Below are 13656 nucleotides of genomic sequence, written 5' to 3' on the forward strand. Positions count from 1 at the left end.
GTCTCGGCGATGCATCACGATTGCAAAGGCGTACCGGGTATTCGTGTTAATCTGACGACGACTCCGTCACGTTAACATGTGCAATCAAGTTGGTGTTGTAAATGACCACGTCCAGGACGCTCTCGAAGCAGACACTACTGCCGATCCATGTCGTCTTACGCTGACCTTGCATGTCCCAAATCTTCCACGGCAGCCCTTTCTTGAGCCCCGCTGGAGTGAACCTTGGAAAGTAGTTGGTGCGGAACTGAGACTTCACTTGAACGTTCGTGGACGCTGTCATGTTGAGGTCGGCTCGGAGCTGGATATGGGAAGCGGTTGCGTCAACTGTGGCCAGAGGCTGGTTGTAGTATTGGTACGCGATCTTCGTTTGTCGCCCGGTGGACAACTCACCCCAGTCTGTCGAGTTGGTAAACACGTACGAGAGTTTGGAATTCCGAACGGTCGATACGCGGCCGCCTTGGTTCATGCGGCTGTACCAGGCGATGGTGGCAGTCTCGACGGGCGAAGGGTCTGAGTCGTACAACGACGTGAGAAATGCCGACGCCGTGTAGTCCCCCGTCTGAAAGACCTGTTTTTCCTCGGGAGCCAAATCCGCCACGAGACCACCGTACAAGCTGAGGTCCACGGCCATCACAACATGGTCAGCTTTTATCGTTTCGACATCCCCCGACTTGGTTTCTTGGTACGTCACTCGCGCCTTGGTCGTCGCGTCGCCCCGGGTCACACGGGTAACTTTGGCGTTCAAAATGGTCTTTAACTTGCCTTTTTGCGCTTGGTGGATCGACGACCAAAGGTGCTGGTACCCCTTGCGAAACGAGAACGCGTTGGTCTTTTTGAGAAATTGGTCCGGGTGCATCCACCAGAGCATGTAAAAGACCGGGATTGTCTCGAGGACACCGTACCCTTGCTGTTGTTGGGCAAATCGTAGCGTGCCTTCCAGCGCCATCAGGTTGTTGCGGCGCAAGAACTCCATGGCGGTCATGTCGACGAGACTCCAATCCTTGGGGGGCGGCGGCAGCCCATACGGGTACTTGCCAAAGATGGCGTTGTGCAAGGCAATGTACCGCCCAAGCTGCAATTGAAACAAACCTTGAAGCTCGGCAACAGTGGCGTTTTTTGGAAACTCCGGGGGAGCATTCAACGCAATCGTGCGAAGGAGAAAGTGCGGGTAATCCAAATTTTTCACTGGGTCCGAGTCTGCGGCACCAACACTGGAGCCCATGATCTTACTGTATCCTGGGGTGTTGACGGCCCACACAAACTTTTCGTTGGTCGGGTCGTACTGGTTGATCAAGTCGAAGATGGGGCCATAGATCCCGTTGGCAAAACACGTGCCCATCTCGTGAGGAATGCCGTCTTTGTCGATGAGAGTCCGGGACTTACCGCCCACTTGGTCGTTCTCTTCGAGAAGGACGACGTTCCTGAGCCCTTTTTTGACCAAGAGGGACGCGTAGTGGACCCCAGCGGGCCCACCGCCCACAACGACGACTCGATCGTTTTGACGGAGGGAGATCGGGGACGGCACAGAAGCCACGAGCGCCAGCGTCGCAAGGGGGCCAAGCAAGCGCATTGGATCGATCCACGTTCAAAATGCGCAACTGGTACCAGGCCTTGGATGAGGAACTGCCCACATGTCGACACAATCATGTGGCATATATATGGGTACATCGGGAGTGTCACGTACTGCTCATGTCGCGTCCTTCGTTGGAAAATCGGCGTCATTTGACCTCGTCGACACGATGTCTACATGGCTTTAGCGTGTAGAAACCACCAATGCCACCTCTGCTCAAGGTCAAATGCTTCACAAAGGAAAACGACAGGTAGACCTTGACAAGCAAGTGAACCCCGGGAATGGCGTCCGGATTTGCTGTCGCCGTTGGGGTCCACTCAGGTAAGGGGTTGATTTTGTATAGAACTGACAAGCCACGAATGACACGGCCACGCCTGTTTCGTTGGTGCGTTTGCCTGTCTTTAGCGGTGTCCATCGACAGAGACATTGGAACCCACACATGCCGTGGCGCTTGTCCCACCGGCAACGCCACATAACGCGCTAACACAGCCCACCGCCACCCTGAATTCGAATCGACCCAATGGACACGTCGGCTTCGGCAGCTGGTGATGGATGGCGGCGCTTCCCATCTCACGATGGTGTCGTCCTTGTTTGGGCGGAGTTTGGGTGCCATCTCAGGTTTGCACTGTCTGCGTTTCATGTTCAACTTGTGCGCTCGCTGAATCTGTGTAGGCACGATGACCAACGAGTCGATAGAAGTTTGTTTTGGTTTGGGCGATTTGGCAGGGTTGCAGGTTGTATTTGGTTGATGTGGAGAAGAGCTCGGGCGTAGTAAAACGTAGTAGCTTTCCAGGAGCCTTACACAACATGCAGAGTCGTTGTAGGAGGGGGTGAAATCTGGGGGCTTGGGGTCTTAGGCTCCTTGCGGTGTTGCTCACGTTCCGTACCGCGAGCTCTTTCATAGTCTATCGATATAGGGAGAGCTGTTTGTGAGTGGCAGCGGGGCCTCGGACTCCTGAACAAAGCGGTGTACAATCCCGTGTCCTGTGCATTCGGAAAAATGAATGCTAGTGCCAAAGTAGTGTAGGTGCTACTCTACATAGGTACAGTACACGACGCAGACGTGCATGGAACGTTGCTTACAGTTAACACCACCGCACGAATATTTTTTCGATCTAGCCAATCCAAATTTAAACAAATCATGCATGACATTTTCATTGGTTAAAAATAGCCACAGCACTTTCCTTGATTTGATAACCTGAGCGATGGACCGGTACATGTACATCCGACGAACACGCAGCAAGGAGCAACCCAGCCTCGTATCAGCCCAACGCTTGCACAGAATCTCAATGTCGTGCACTTGTCTCTTCCGCCAAGCGTACGACATATTGCAATGGCCATGAAAGCTGCGTTCGCCAATGGCCCCCGGAGATGGCTCGAAGTCGCGCAAGAAGAGTACTCGCAAGAACAGACAACATTTTATGGGTCCCCCGTCAGTGGAAGTCCACCTTCTTCCATTTGCATCAATGCGTTTACTGTGAAATTATCTCCTCAACGACGAAGTTTTCATTGCCAATAAGCCAGTAAATACGCCTGTAGAAATGACCTTTGGAACAGCATAACACTTTTAACACGATGATTTTATAGAATTTATGGTGGGCCTGATCACCATTGGTCAAAACACATTTTGTCCGTCCAATGACATGTTTGCAATGCAAATGTTATTCAACGACGTTCGCTCTTGCCCGATAAACGTCTTGAAAGGTCGCTGATATACCAGCAAGCAACATCGCGGTAAAGCTACATTCCATCCTTACGCATCGCACTGGCGCTCAGACAACATGTCAAGGCCATATTGCTAGATCATCCCAACTTCGCCACATTGGATTCGATACGGCACATTGCTACGACAGGATACTTGAAACTAAACTCGCAGCAGAAAGAGCTAGACGTGCACAACACTGGCGAAAAGCTACAGCATCATGCCGATTACGTGTAGTTGAAATTCTACTCTCGAATTCGCAGAGCCCGTCAAAGGTCGTCGGCAACTTCATCAATAGACATGGTATCACCATCATCGCTTGCTTTCTCGTACGCGCCTCCCAGCAAAGCACGCTTGGTCTCCTGGAACGCATCGAAAACTTCCTTGTCGCGGCACAAGAACACCACGTCATCAAGTGCAAACCGAGGCTCGTCGTCAAGATGAGGAGCTCCAGGGGAAAATTCGAGTTTGCTCAAGGCGAATTCCCACAGACACTGCATCGTTACCTCCGCGGCAACGTGGACCGGACACTGCGCAATCCCTGTGCCTACCGGCACAATCATGATTCGGCGCAGCTTCAGCGTCCCCACCGTCATCAAAGCAGAACGATATACCAATGCAATGGTGTTCAGCTTCGCTTCCACCGACTGAATGCTATATGGACCAACGCAGTGAATCAAGTGGGCAAACCATGGCGAGAGACCTCCTCCACGCGTGTGCACGGCTGTGCCTGGGGGGAAGTAGGAGTGCATATTGGGGTTCGGCTGTCGCGCGCGTTCGATTTTCGTTTTAAGCTCAGCTTGACCGAGTTTGTGGACCGCTCCAGCAGCTGACGTGGCTTGGGGGTGCAGCAATGTGGGGGTTGTTGGAAAAATGAGCACGTCCACCTGCGGTATACTTGGATACGCCACGTCGACCACACCTTGCAGGTCTCCGTGGACCAGGCTCACGTGATCGCCAAACCACTCGCAATGACAGCTCACATGCACGAACGCCCGGTGGGGGCTGAATCCGCTAGGCACGGCCTCGTGATAGAGCTTTTGATATAAGTGCGTCCAGAATGCATCGTCAAGAAGCAAGGCGCGTGTCGGCGCGTGGGTGTTCAAGACCACGGATAAACGATGCAACGAAACACCGCCTAGGAAGACAAATACGCGACATCCAGCACTTTGTAGGCAGTCAAGAAGCGATGGCGCCGCCATCTCTTCGCGCACCGTAGCGAGCTTTAAAGAAATGAGACAAGAGATGCGCCTCGTCCCACGGGGAATAACAGGTCGCAAGCGATTGATGGGCTGGTGGATTGAACGAAAGAAATTCTCTGCCGAGGATAGACAGGTCTTTACGAGTGTCGGTTGGCTTAAGCGTGCAGCCGCAGCGGAGCTTTAAAACTGCATGAACTGTTTGCTCCTCACAGCGGCGCTATGATGGAAGTGATCACGGCAAATCGAGAGTACATTACCGTCTGCGCACATCTGGATGGCATTTTACATTTCCCCGAGGTCGAGATTGAAAGGGCCACAGTTTTCGATTTACCGGCAATTCGCTCGACAAGACCCTCTATTTTGGATGTGCCCGATCGGGCCGTGGGCGCCGTTGGAATAGCTAGCGTGATGATGTGGAGAGGATCCACACCACAAGGAATGAGCCACGTTTAAAAGTTTACTAGCGTAAGATTTTTCGGCTGTACATGAAGTCGAATGTCGAGGACACTGCCATATTGTGCAGCAGTACCTCAGTAGACAGCACGGTCAAAGCTAATGCACCTCGTAGCGTCGCGTGTAAAGCTCTTCGCAACTTATTAAGATGTTGGAATGAATACCGAGCATCCCAACGCGCTGTGATCTTCATATCCTGTGACCATGCCTCCCTTCTCCAGCATTATTCGACTCCTTGTGCAAGCTGCAATCATGCTCGACAGTCGGAGTTTGCTGCCAAGGAAGCAGTATTACGTACCCAAACGCTGGGCTCCAATCGTGTGTCTACGACTGGCACTGGATGGCATGCTGGTGGCGAGCTCCTCACAATGCTCTGAATCTTCAAGTGTGCTAGCCGCCACACGTTCATCCTAGTGCTTGGCATCCATGCGACGCACTTGCCTTGGCAGTGCTGTGTTGCAAGTGCCTTCATATACGCGCTCGAACACATCCTTCGTCGTACTCGAATGCATTGCTTGGTCAGCGTATGCAGCTGAAAGCAGAGAGGCGCGAAGTCTTCGATGGGGATCGCGACACACAACCAACATCGGAGGCGGTCAACCGTGGGGTATATAGGACAAAATCATCGACAACTTCATCGTACAACACACAATAGTCGACCTAAGAGCCTGCAACCCCTACTGGTCAGCAAATTCTGCCTCCGCGAACTTTAGTTTCTGCCCCTACCACAACTGCTGCGCTTGTCACCACCACGGCTGTGCCTGCGACAACGGCACTACCGATCACAACTACACCTATGCCTACAGCCCATGTGACCACCACATCTACATCAGTACATCCACCATTACCAACGCCACTCCTACTACTTCTGTGAATCCTTATTCCACCGTGATTAAGCTTTTAACAAGCTACATAAGCCATGGCGGGTGTTGAGAAGGTGGTTCTTGTGGTTTACATGGCAGGCGTCGACCAGAGGGCCCCAACACAACGCTAGCTTCGCCTATCAAGCGCGCCACGGGACCACTGCCCTCTTGTCTCCAAATGTCGTGCCATCAAACTACACTTGTGGATGCTCGGAATGCCACCGGTGCAACTCAGCCCCCCGCAGTGTTTCTCAATTCATCATGCTTGCCTCTAAGGGACATGCATTCACCCTTGTGGATTTACATCCTGAGAGCCCATCCTGCGGCAGCATAACTTGTCGCACAGGATCTTCAATTCGAACAAACGAGGTTACTACTGATCGAACAGACAATCCACAGACGATAGCGCTGAGAGCTCGGAAGCTACAGATCGTGGATGAGAAGTGTGGAATATGCACAGACTGTCGATAAATCACACAATTTTTACGCGACTTTATTGAGGCTGCGTCGTCATGAAGATGGCAAAATGCAGGGCTGCCCCAATGCCTTCGACGACAGTGACCCACATCGGCAGCTGAAAAAACTGAAAGTTCTGTGCATTCAACGCAAACAGAAACAGCAACGTGAACCCGCGACCGAGGTAGTTGCCGAGAAATGGAAACCAAGTCTCCAACGTCACTCCACACACGACGCTCTTTAAGTCGTACAGGACCAATCCCGCGCTAAACGCCATGAGGTACATCCCCAAGATCACTACATGATCAAGTCACACCATAAGTAGCAGGGCTGACGTACCCGATGTGAGATTCAAGTGCAACAGGATTCCAAACCCTTGAATCATCGTGAGACCTGCCACAACCGTGTAGATGCCGCTGACCCACACGTCGAGCCGCGAACCCAACGGAGACAAGTTCGATCTCGCCATGCTTGGTCGAGGCCAGCCAGCCTCGTGGCCGGAAAAGCTATCGGAAGGGTCGTACTGGGGCACAGCATAGGGATTCGGCCCAGCCGAAGGCGCAGCAACCGCACATGGTGCATGGCCTGACTTCATGGTCAATGATTCATTCGGTATACGTCCTGCTATTGCAGGGGCGGATTCGTCCACGAGCGGCGTCTCTAAGCTGTTGTCGTCGACGTGACCGTGCATGCTTCGACCTCAAGCGATGCCAGAACAATACTATTCGCACTTGCGAAGAATATCCAAGAATCCGGATAGCATTGACAACCGGACCATTGAATATTACAGAAGTCACGAGTATTTGCGAAATCTGTCGAATTATATATTCACGTATATCACTAATATTGAATGCTTTCAAGTCCTCAAAACATCACGACAGGAGAGAAACTGCATAAATTCGACATGCTTGTTAAAAGTATGAATTGGACTGAAACACATTCGAACCCGCGAGTAATCGATTGCATTTATTCGCCGTCAAGGTACAGTTTATGCTTCTTCACAGTAAAATCTACAGTAAAGGAGCGAAAAATGTCACAGGTAACTGCGGTGGACCTTTTGTCATTGTGAAATATCGAAAATTCGTTGTTTGGGTCTAAATGGTGAATTACCATTTCGTAGCGTTCTCTATCACAATTCATCCACAAGCCCACCATAATATCGATAAAGACTTACAGTGCTGTGATTGCCTGTACTCGTCGTTTTGTCCATTCCCCTCGTCAACTTCTTGCGGTTAGCTCGCGTCCTCTACAAAGAATATTTTTCTGCTCTTACGATTCATTCTAGTATGGGCAAGCGAACATACGGATAATATCCGGTCGAAGTTGGTAATGGAGTAGCACCGTCTTTTCTACATCCCGACGCCGACGACTGCATCGACCAGTTCGAAAGCAGTCGATCAGGATGGGCTGTGGCTCAAGCAAGGGCACGAGCGACGTGTACGAACCTGTGCTGCCACCGGCGCCTGAACCAGTGCCGGTACCTGCTCCCGCGACCGAACCAAATGCAATACAGGCGCCAGCACCAGTGGCTGTTCAAGAGGTCGTCGCGGCACCCACAATTGACGCCTCACTGACGAAACCAAAACCACTGCTACCACAACCAGGCACAGTCACGTTCACAGAGTTCAAGGACGGTGAAAAGGTCGTTGTGGACTCCATATTGGACTCGAGGATTCACCTGCGCATGGCGGCAATCAACTTCAAAGAGCTCAAGCTGCAAAAGATCATTGGACAGGGCGCATTTGGCGAAGTGATCAAGGGCACATACCACGGCACCCCTGTCGTCGTGAAGCGCATGGTGCGTCAGAAGATCGACCCGGAGAACATTCGTATGTTTGCCGATGAAATCCAACTCATGATGAATCTCCGCCACCCCAACATTGTCCAGGTAGAGCCACGGCACTGCGTGTGCTGTCGAGCGATTCATCGTTGTGTCATAGTTCATCGGTGCGAGCTGGAACTCGTACTCCAACATGTACTGTCCGACCCTTTTCCTTTCCATCCTTTATGGCTCACCATCGACACGTTGATGTTGCCCAGTTGCTTTGTGACCGAGTTCCTCGACCGCGGCGACTTGTATTCGGTGCTCAAGAATCCCCGTGTCCAGCTCTCGTGGAAGCAACCACTGCTGTCCATGGCCATCGACATCTCACGCGGAATGGCATACTTGCACTCGATGGACCCGCCCATCATCCACCGGGACCTGAAGAGCATGAACATTCTCGTCAGGTACTTCATGCCGTATTTCGGGGTGGGTTGATCGTTTGGTACTTTTTCGACATCTTTGGGACATTATTGCACCTTTTCTAAACACGAGGAATGTTGTTCGATCGTTTTTTTTGAGACGTTCACGATCTTTTATTGAATGCAGCTCTTCGTTCGGCGCAAAAATTTCGGATTTCGGCTTGAGTCGAGAAAAGGTCCTCGACGACACGATGAGCGTGACCGGGACACCGCTGTGGCTCCCACCAGAGATGATCCGCGCCGAGCGGTACTCGGAGAAGGCCGACGTGTATAGCTTTGGCATTGGTATGTGCTCTCGTTCGTGGCTCTGCACATGGTAATATACCTGTAGTGCTCACCGAGTTGGACACCCGCCGCATTCCATACCATGACATCAAGAACGTCGGCACGTCCAAGAAACGCGTAAGCCAACATGCCAATTCCAATGTCTGATGGAGCGTAGATTGCCGGAAGCACGCTTATGCATATGGTCGCGTACAAGAACCTACGACCAAACATGAGCGCCAAGTGCCTCGACAGTGTTCGCAACCTCTTTGTCCGATGCACGTCGGACGACCCTGACATGCGACCGACGTTTGAAGAGATCATGGTCGATCTCGAAACAAACGTGAAACGCGAGATCCTCCAGCGCGCAGTACGTCATCGAGTGCTTCGTCATGACTGGGACCATGATGGTGTGATGGTAGGTGAACGATTCGATTCAAGTCGACTTGAACGACCCGATTGTCGCCCAAGAACTTGGCGTCAACCACGTAACGCAGTACATTGACAACGATGCGTGACCCGGCGGCTTGTCCAGTGGGGACAGCGTCGGGCGCTCGTTTCACCACTGCACGGAGAAAATATGTCAACGTTCCAGCGTAATATACAGCTTATTGTGAGTATCACGTGCCGTCAATCAGCACACACGTGCATGCAAATGAATGTTGGCCGACCTTTAGGCACATACGTGTCGAAGCCATGCACTCGATCCTTGACCACATATCCTAACGATGCAGCTCGAGGAAAGGATTCGCTTGCTTGAGGAGCAGAGAGTATGCAGATGCGCAGCTGGATTGCTTCGTCCTGGACCTTGTTAGCGCATCACCTGGTTTGTCCGTCGATGGACGCGGTTGGCGCAGTCACGAGCTCGGGTACCCTCGTCACCAGGAAATTTGGGGGAGAAGGGGAGAGTGGAAGTGCTTGTGGTGGCTCGTACGGTGAGCGAGGTAGTACGGATGCACCCCTCACGTTGGCCAGAAGAGTCCGCTTGTGGAAGGAAATCGAACGTTGATTTCGTCCTGGACGTCGTGTTTCAAGAACGTCACAATCTCTTCAAACGTCGGTCGTTCCATGGGGTCGACGCTGACACATCGGGTGAACAGCGAACGGACGGTGGCGAGGCCATGGACGGCCATTTGTGGACGGAGTCCTTCAGTCGTGATGCGGCGCAGAAGCTCCGTCGACGCTCGCGTTGCCTTCTACAACACGATCGTTACCACAACTCTTCATTCCTCTCCACAGGCTCGTGGGGCTACCTCCATGCTGGTGTACTTTGTCGGCCGGTGGCGCGCCATCTCTTCATACGGAATCTTGCTCGTGTCCATTTCCGACAGCACTACAAGCATTCCCAAGTGAGTGTTGGTCTCTTGTACTTCGTCAGGTCGTACAAATGCCAAAGCTGTACACGTCCGCCTTGCCGTCGTACGGCTCCCCAAGGATGCGCTCCGGCGCCATCCAACGCGACCCGCTGCTGCTTTCCTGCGACGGCGTCGACGCAGTGTCGGCTATCTTGCCTACGTAGTTGGAGCTACAATCATTGTTAGAGGGACGTGCCAGTTGATGGCGAGTGCGTACGTGACATGGACGTGCAGGCTTTGTAGTTCGCGATGGAGAACGGGCGGGTTGCACGAATGAAGGTACGCCATGCCTGCCGCGACATCCATGGCAATGCGAAGCAGATTTTTCTGCCACGTGAGCTTGTACTTCGGGCTCCGCAGCATCGAGTACAAGTCACCGCGTTGAGGGTATTCCATCACAAGGCAACAGCACGCCGACGAGCTGCGATGGCAACGCACAAATGTCAGAAGGGGAAGTCGATTGCCACGATTGCATCGTAGGGTACCTCGTGGGTGGTGCGGTCCAAGACGCCCCGATGAACTATCGCAGTGGACGAGCCATGTGAGCGATCTTCCCGGCCGACCGACCAAGTCTCCACATACCTGGACAATGTTGGGGTGCTGCAGACGCATGAGTAAGTAGATGTCGTCCTTGAAGATACGGAGACGACGCTCGTTGATTTTGGACGCATCCAAGCGATGGACAACGACTGCCATCGCTTGGTAGGTCCCACGATGAACGTTGCCGAAGATGCCGGTAGGTCGGCTGGAACTCTGAAGAAGGAGACAGTCGTAAGGAATGGCGACTGTCGCGAGCAATGGATCTTCATTGAGATTGTTGATCCAGGTGGCAAACGCCGCCGTCGTAGATAGAGGCTTCGTCGGGCTGGGGACTGGGAGGTCTGCCGTCAATGTGGAGGACGACAGCGACGAATGGGACGTGTCGTTATCAGTGCTTGCGGTGTTGATTGTCGGTTCAACATGACTCGACTCCAAGTCGTAGCATCCGTCGGTGGACCCGAGAGGGATGGCGTTGGGGAACTTGAGGGCCGTTCCCGACGTCCTCTCTGTTCTATCCACCGCCGTAGCGTACTCGTCGGTGGACTTTGCGCGGGAGCTTACGCACCCCATCTTCGAAAGTGCGCGCGGATGGGGCAGCACTGGTGTCCGTGCTCTGGCCACCCCACCTCCGATCACCAGTTGCGATCTCCCGCCGCACCATTACATGCGCTCCACATTGTGCACAGTAGGAGGCGGCGGAAGATGTTACTGGATGGCACCAGTGCCAATGTGTCAGATTACGATTTGAGCTTTTTCTTCTCTATTTTCAACCAATCAGATCACAGAATCTTGGCAGTTTGCCCCCAGTGAAAGTAAAAAACGAACCATATTCTCTCAGAAAATATGTCATCGTCTAAGATCGCGCGAGACAAACGAACACGAACCACTTCGGTGTCCAGATGATTCTGCCGTACTGCCTTGGGTGGCTTGGGCGCAGCAGCCATGTGGCTAGGGTGCCGTCATGCGTAATGATGTCAAGACGGCGGCTCCGCGGCGACCTGTCTGGGCCCAAGATCTACGCCTGGTGTATCCTTGGTGAAGGTGCTGTCGATGAACGCCCGCGGCCTTCAACATCCATGGACGGGAGTTGTACAACAAGTTTGTGGAGAGCACAGTCCATGAGCTGCACACAATGGTCAACTCAAACCCATGCCATGCATCAATGGAGCACAAATATATCTCTTTCCATCGAGTTCGACGTTGACGGCGGCCGACGTCGTACAAGCCATCTGCGACCGTCGGAGCTTATTGCGTTGCTGGCGTTACGTGTAGATCTCGTCCCTGTGGCGCGGTAACATCAACCACATCACGCTTGCAATGACAAGCGATGCGCCATACAAGTCACCGAGCGAGATGGCCTCTTTCGAGCGGGACACGGACGAATCCTCAACCTGTGTCATGCGGTACTCCATGACAAATGCGACAACTTCCAAGAGAGCTGACCAGTCGTTACGGTCGGCAGCAGCGCAAACGCCATGGCGTCGTAGTTGAACGATGAGCTCATCGTCCTGCCATCCACGACCTCCGCAATTGACAGCATGGTCACCAACTGCCCGACTACAGTATGATGCAAATACAGCGCATTTGGTCGCCAGTGTGCACCGCAACACGCGACACACGCCAAACAACGGGAGAAGGCTGAATATGAAGTCAATCACGGCAAAACAAGAGTCGTTACCGCCGCAACTGTTCTGTTCTAACGGAACTCAATCGAACACAATTCGCAGATCTCGACGATGCCGCCAGCGACATGCACCTACATGGTGCAGTCGCACCACCTGATCGTGCAGTTTTTCCCGGCCACGTCCCGGGATGCCGGTCAAATCGTCCACACAATAGGAATTCGTCGAACGCGACGCAATCCCTGCGACTGCGTTGGGGACCTTACTCGCTAAAGCAGGTGCAGCATCGACCGACACTCAGTGAGCCCCCAGTACTGGGGAATGTACTGTCGCCACGCAACCATGTCAGTGGAGGGCTCCACAGCCTATTCATCCACGCACATGCAAGTGACGACGGTGAACACGACGCACGTGAGCCCCGCGAAAAGGAAATCGACACCAACGTTGGCACACTGTAGCCATCGTTTGCGTGGAGTTCCGTGCGCCTTTTTTGCTGCGTACTGGTATTACTGTAGTACAGTAGTCCCTCGCAATAGGGAACCTTTGTTGGCGATATGGTTTTAAGGGTTTTCAATTTACACAAGTACAAAATTAAACAGGATGGGTCGCTCGGTGTTGATAGGATAAGAATATACATGTGGTACAGTATTGTGCTTGATTTCAAAAACGGACATCATATTCGAATTCAGGAGGGGGTTGATACCCTGGCAACCTCCAGAAGACAAAACGCGGGACTTCAAGTTGTGTCGCAGTTGGAAGCGGTAGAGCCAGCTGTTCGAAAACCTCATGATGGCGAGATCATCTGTAGACTGTGATGAACTGTGGAGTGCATCTCGTATGGCGATCGCCTTGGCACGGATGGATGGTCGGTCCAGTTACAATGGGGACCTTTCACTCCTCACACTTTCTAATCCAAGTCATTAGTCGACGTTCCAGTTCGGGTTGGCGGGCCAGTTTGCTGATTTGTGTGACGGATGTACATCCATGGGCTTGCTCTGATCGTTTAGCCAACGAGATATCGTCGACTTTTGGGGAACATGTGGCAGTCCAAATTCACGCTGAACCCATTTTTGCAGTTCAAGTCCTCTTATGTCAGGATTGGACTTGTGATACATCAATAGTGAGCGCTTTTGCTCGACGGTGAGTCTCATCCGTGTCGAGGGTGACGGCATATTGAGTACACCAAGCGGTATTTCGCGACGTGTGTCATATGAATTTTCAATCCGCCTCTATAATTCATTTTTCAGTACTTCTTGGACAAGAATTAATTTTGCGAGGATATTAATTAGTTGTGTGTCACGGGGTTTTATGGCAAGTTGATGGGTAGGCGCGGCGCGGGCAAACAAGGAGACTCAAACTCAGGTGCGGAGTTCGAGGCAAAATGT

General features: G+C 52.5%; 5 protein-coding genes across 9 annotated transcripts; 1 reads left to right on the top strand and 4 right to left on the bottom strand.

Moving 5' to 3' along the window:
* Positions 1–31: 31 nt before the first annotated feature.
* H310_07840 (hypothetical protein) lies at positions 32–1586 on the bottom strand. Its single transcript, XM_008873348.1, has one exon. The coding sequence runs from the start codon at positions 1568–1570 to the stop codon at positions 47–49; it is 1524 nt and encodes a 507-aa protein (XP_008871570.1). The 5' UTR covers positions 1571–1586; the 3' UTR covers positions 32–46.
* Positions 1587–3541: 1955 nt separating this feature from the next.
* Positions 3542–4024, bottom strand: H310_07841 (hypothetical protein; the record flags this gene model as incomplete). The annotated part of the gene is made up of 2 exons (XM_008873349.1): positions 3542–3766; positions 3824–4024. 2 exons carry the CDS (start codon positions 4022–4024, stop codon positions 3542–3544), a joined length of 426 nt encoding a protein of 141 aa, XP_008871571.1.
* Positions 4025–6252: 2228 nt separating this feature from the next.
* H310_07842 (hypothetical protein) lies at positions 6253–6981 on the bottom strand. Its single transcript, XM_008873350.1, has 2 exons — positions 6586–6981; positions 6253–6543 (listed from the first exon to the last, which is right to left on the bottom strand). Exons 1-2 carry the CDS (start codon positions 6935–6937, stop codon positions 6284–6286), a joined length of 612 nt encoding a protein of 203 aa, XP_008871572.1. The 5' UTR covers positions 6938–6981; the 3' UTR covers positions 6253–6283.
* A 614-nt stretch (positions 6982–7595) lies between these two features.
* H310_07843 (TKL/DRK protein kinase) lies at positions 7596–9374 on the top strand. 3 transcript variants are annotated; one of them, XM_008873351.1, is made up of 7 exons: positions 7603–8134; positions 8187–8221; positions 8287–8475; positions 8618–8775; positions 8822–8892; positions 8933–9124; positions 9177–9374. In XM_008873351.1, exons 1-7 carry the CDS (start codon positions 7649–7651, stop codon positions 9270–9272), a joined length of 1227 nt encoding a protein of 408 aa, XP_008871573.1. In that variant the 5' UTR covers positions 7603–7648; the 3' UTR covers positions 9273–9374. The 3 variants fall into 3 exon arrangements, with proteins under 3 accessions (XP_008871574.1, XP_008871575.1, XP_008871573.1); XM_008873352.1 differs by lacking the exons at positions 8933–9124; positions 9177–9374 and having other exon boundaries at positions 7596–8134; positions 8822–8932; XM_008873353.1 differs by lacking the exons at positions 8933–9124; positions 9177–9374 and having other exon boundaries at positions 7596–8134; positions 8618–8932.
* On the bottom strand, positions 8476–11368 carry H310_07844 (TKL protein kinase). Of its 3 annotated transcripts, XM_008873356.1 has the most exons (8): positions 10692–11368; positions 10595–10629; positions 10327–10530; positions 10140–10279; positions 10008–10087; positions 9426–9950; positions 9020–9319; positions 8509–8974 (listed from the first exon to the last, which is right to left on the bottom strand). In XM_008873356.1, the coding sequence occupies exons 1-6, from the start codon at positions 11217–11219 to the stop codon at positions 9717–9719; spliced, it is 1221 nt and encodes a 406-aa protein (XP_008871578.1). In that variant the 5' UTR covers positions 11220–11368; the 3' UTR covers positions 8509–8974; positions 9020–9319; positions 9426–9716. The 3 variants fall into 3 exon arrangements, with proteins under 3 accessions (XP_008871576.1, XP_008871578.1, XP_008871577.1); XM_008873355.1 differs by having other exon boundaries at positions 9020–9950; XM_008873354.1 differs by having other exon boundaries at positions 8476–9950.
* Between the last annotated feature and the right edge of the window lie 2288 nt (positions 11369–13656).

The sequence above is a fragment of the Aphanomyces invadans genome (assembly GCF_000520115.1).
Source record: "Aphanomyces invadans strain NJM9701 unplaced genomic scaffold supercont1.15, whole genome shotgun sequence".
NCBI classification, from domain to species: Eukaryota; Oomycota; class Saprolegniomycetes; order Saprolegniales; family Verrucalvaceae; genus Aphanomyces; species Aphanomyces invadans.

Coding starts and splice junctions, on each gene's coding strand:
- H310_07840 (XM_008873348.1), bottom strand. CDS start 1,570: ATGCGCTTGCTTGGCCCCCTTGCGACGCTGGCGCTCGTGGCTTCTGTG.
- H310_07842 (XM_008873350.1), bottom strand. CDS start 6,937: ATGCACGGTCACGTCGACGACAACAGCTTAGAGACGCCGCTCGTGGAC. Junction 6,544..6,585: donor GCACTTGAATCTCACATCGG/GTACGTCAGCCC, acceptor TTGATCATGTAG/TGATCTTGGGGATGTACCTC.
- H310_07843 (XM_008873351.1), top strand. CDS start 7,649: ATGGGCTGTGGCTCAAGCAAGGGCACGAGCGACGTGTACGAACCTGTG. Junction 8,776..8,821: donor CGTGTATAGCTTTGGCATTG/GTATGTGCTCTC, acceptor ATATACCTGTAG/TGCTCACCGAGTTGGACACC. Junction 8,893..8,932: donor TCGGCACGTCCAAGAAACGC/GTAAGCCAACAT, acceptor GATGGAGCGTAG/ATTGCCGGAAGCACGCTTAT.
- H310_07844 (XM_008873354.1), bottom strand. CDS start 11,219: ATGGGGTGCGTAAGCTCCCGCGCAAAGTCCACCGACGAGTACGCTACG. Junction 10,531..10,594: donor TGGACCGCACCACCCACGAG/GTACCCTACGAT, acceptor TTGCCATCGCAG/CTCGTCGGCGTGCTGTTGCC. Junction 10,088..10,139: donor CGTGTACAGCTTTGGCATTT/GTACGACCTGAC, acceptor GAATGCTTGTAG/TGCTGTCGGAAATGGACACG.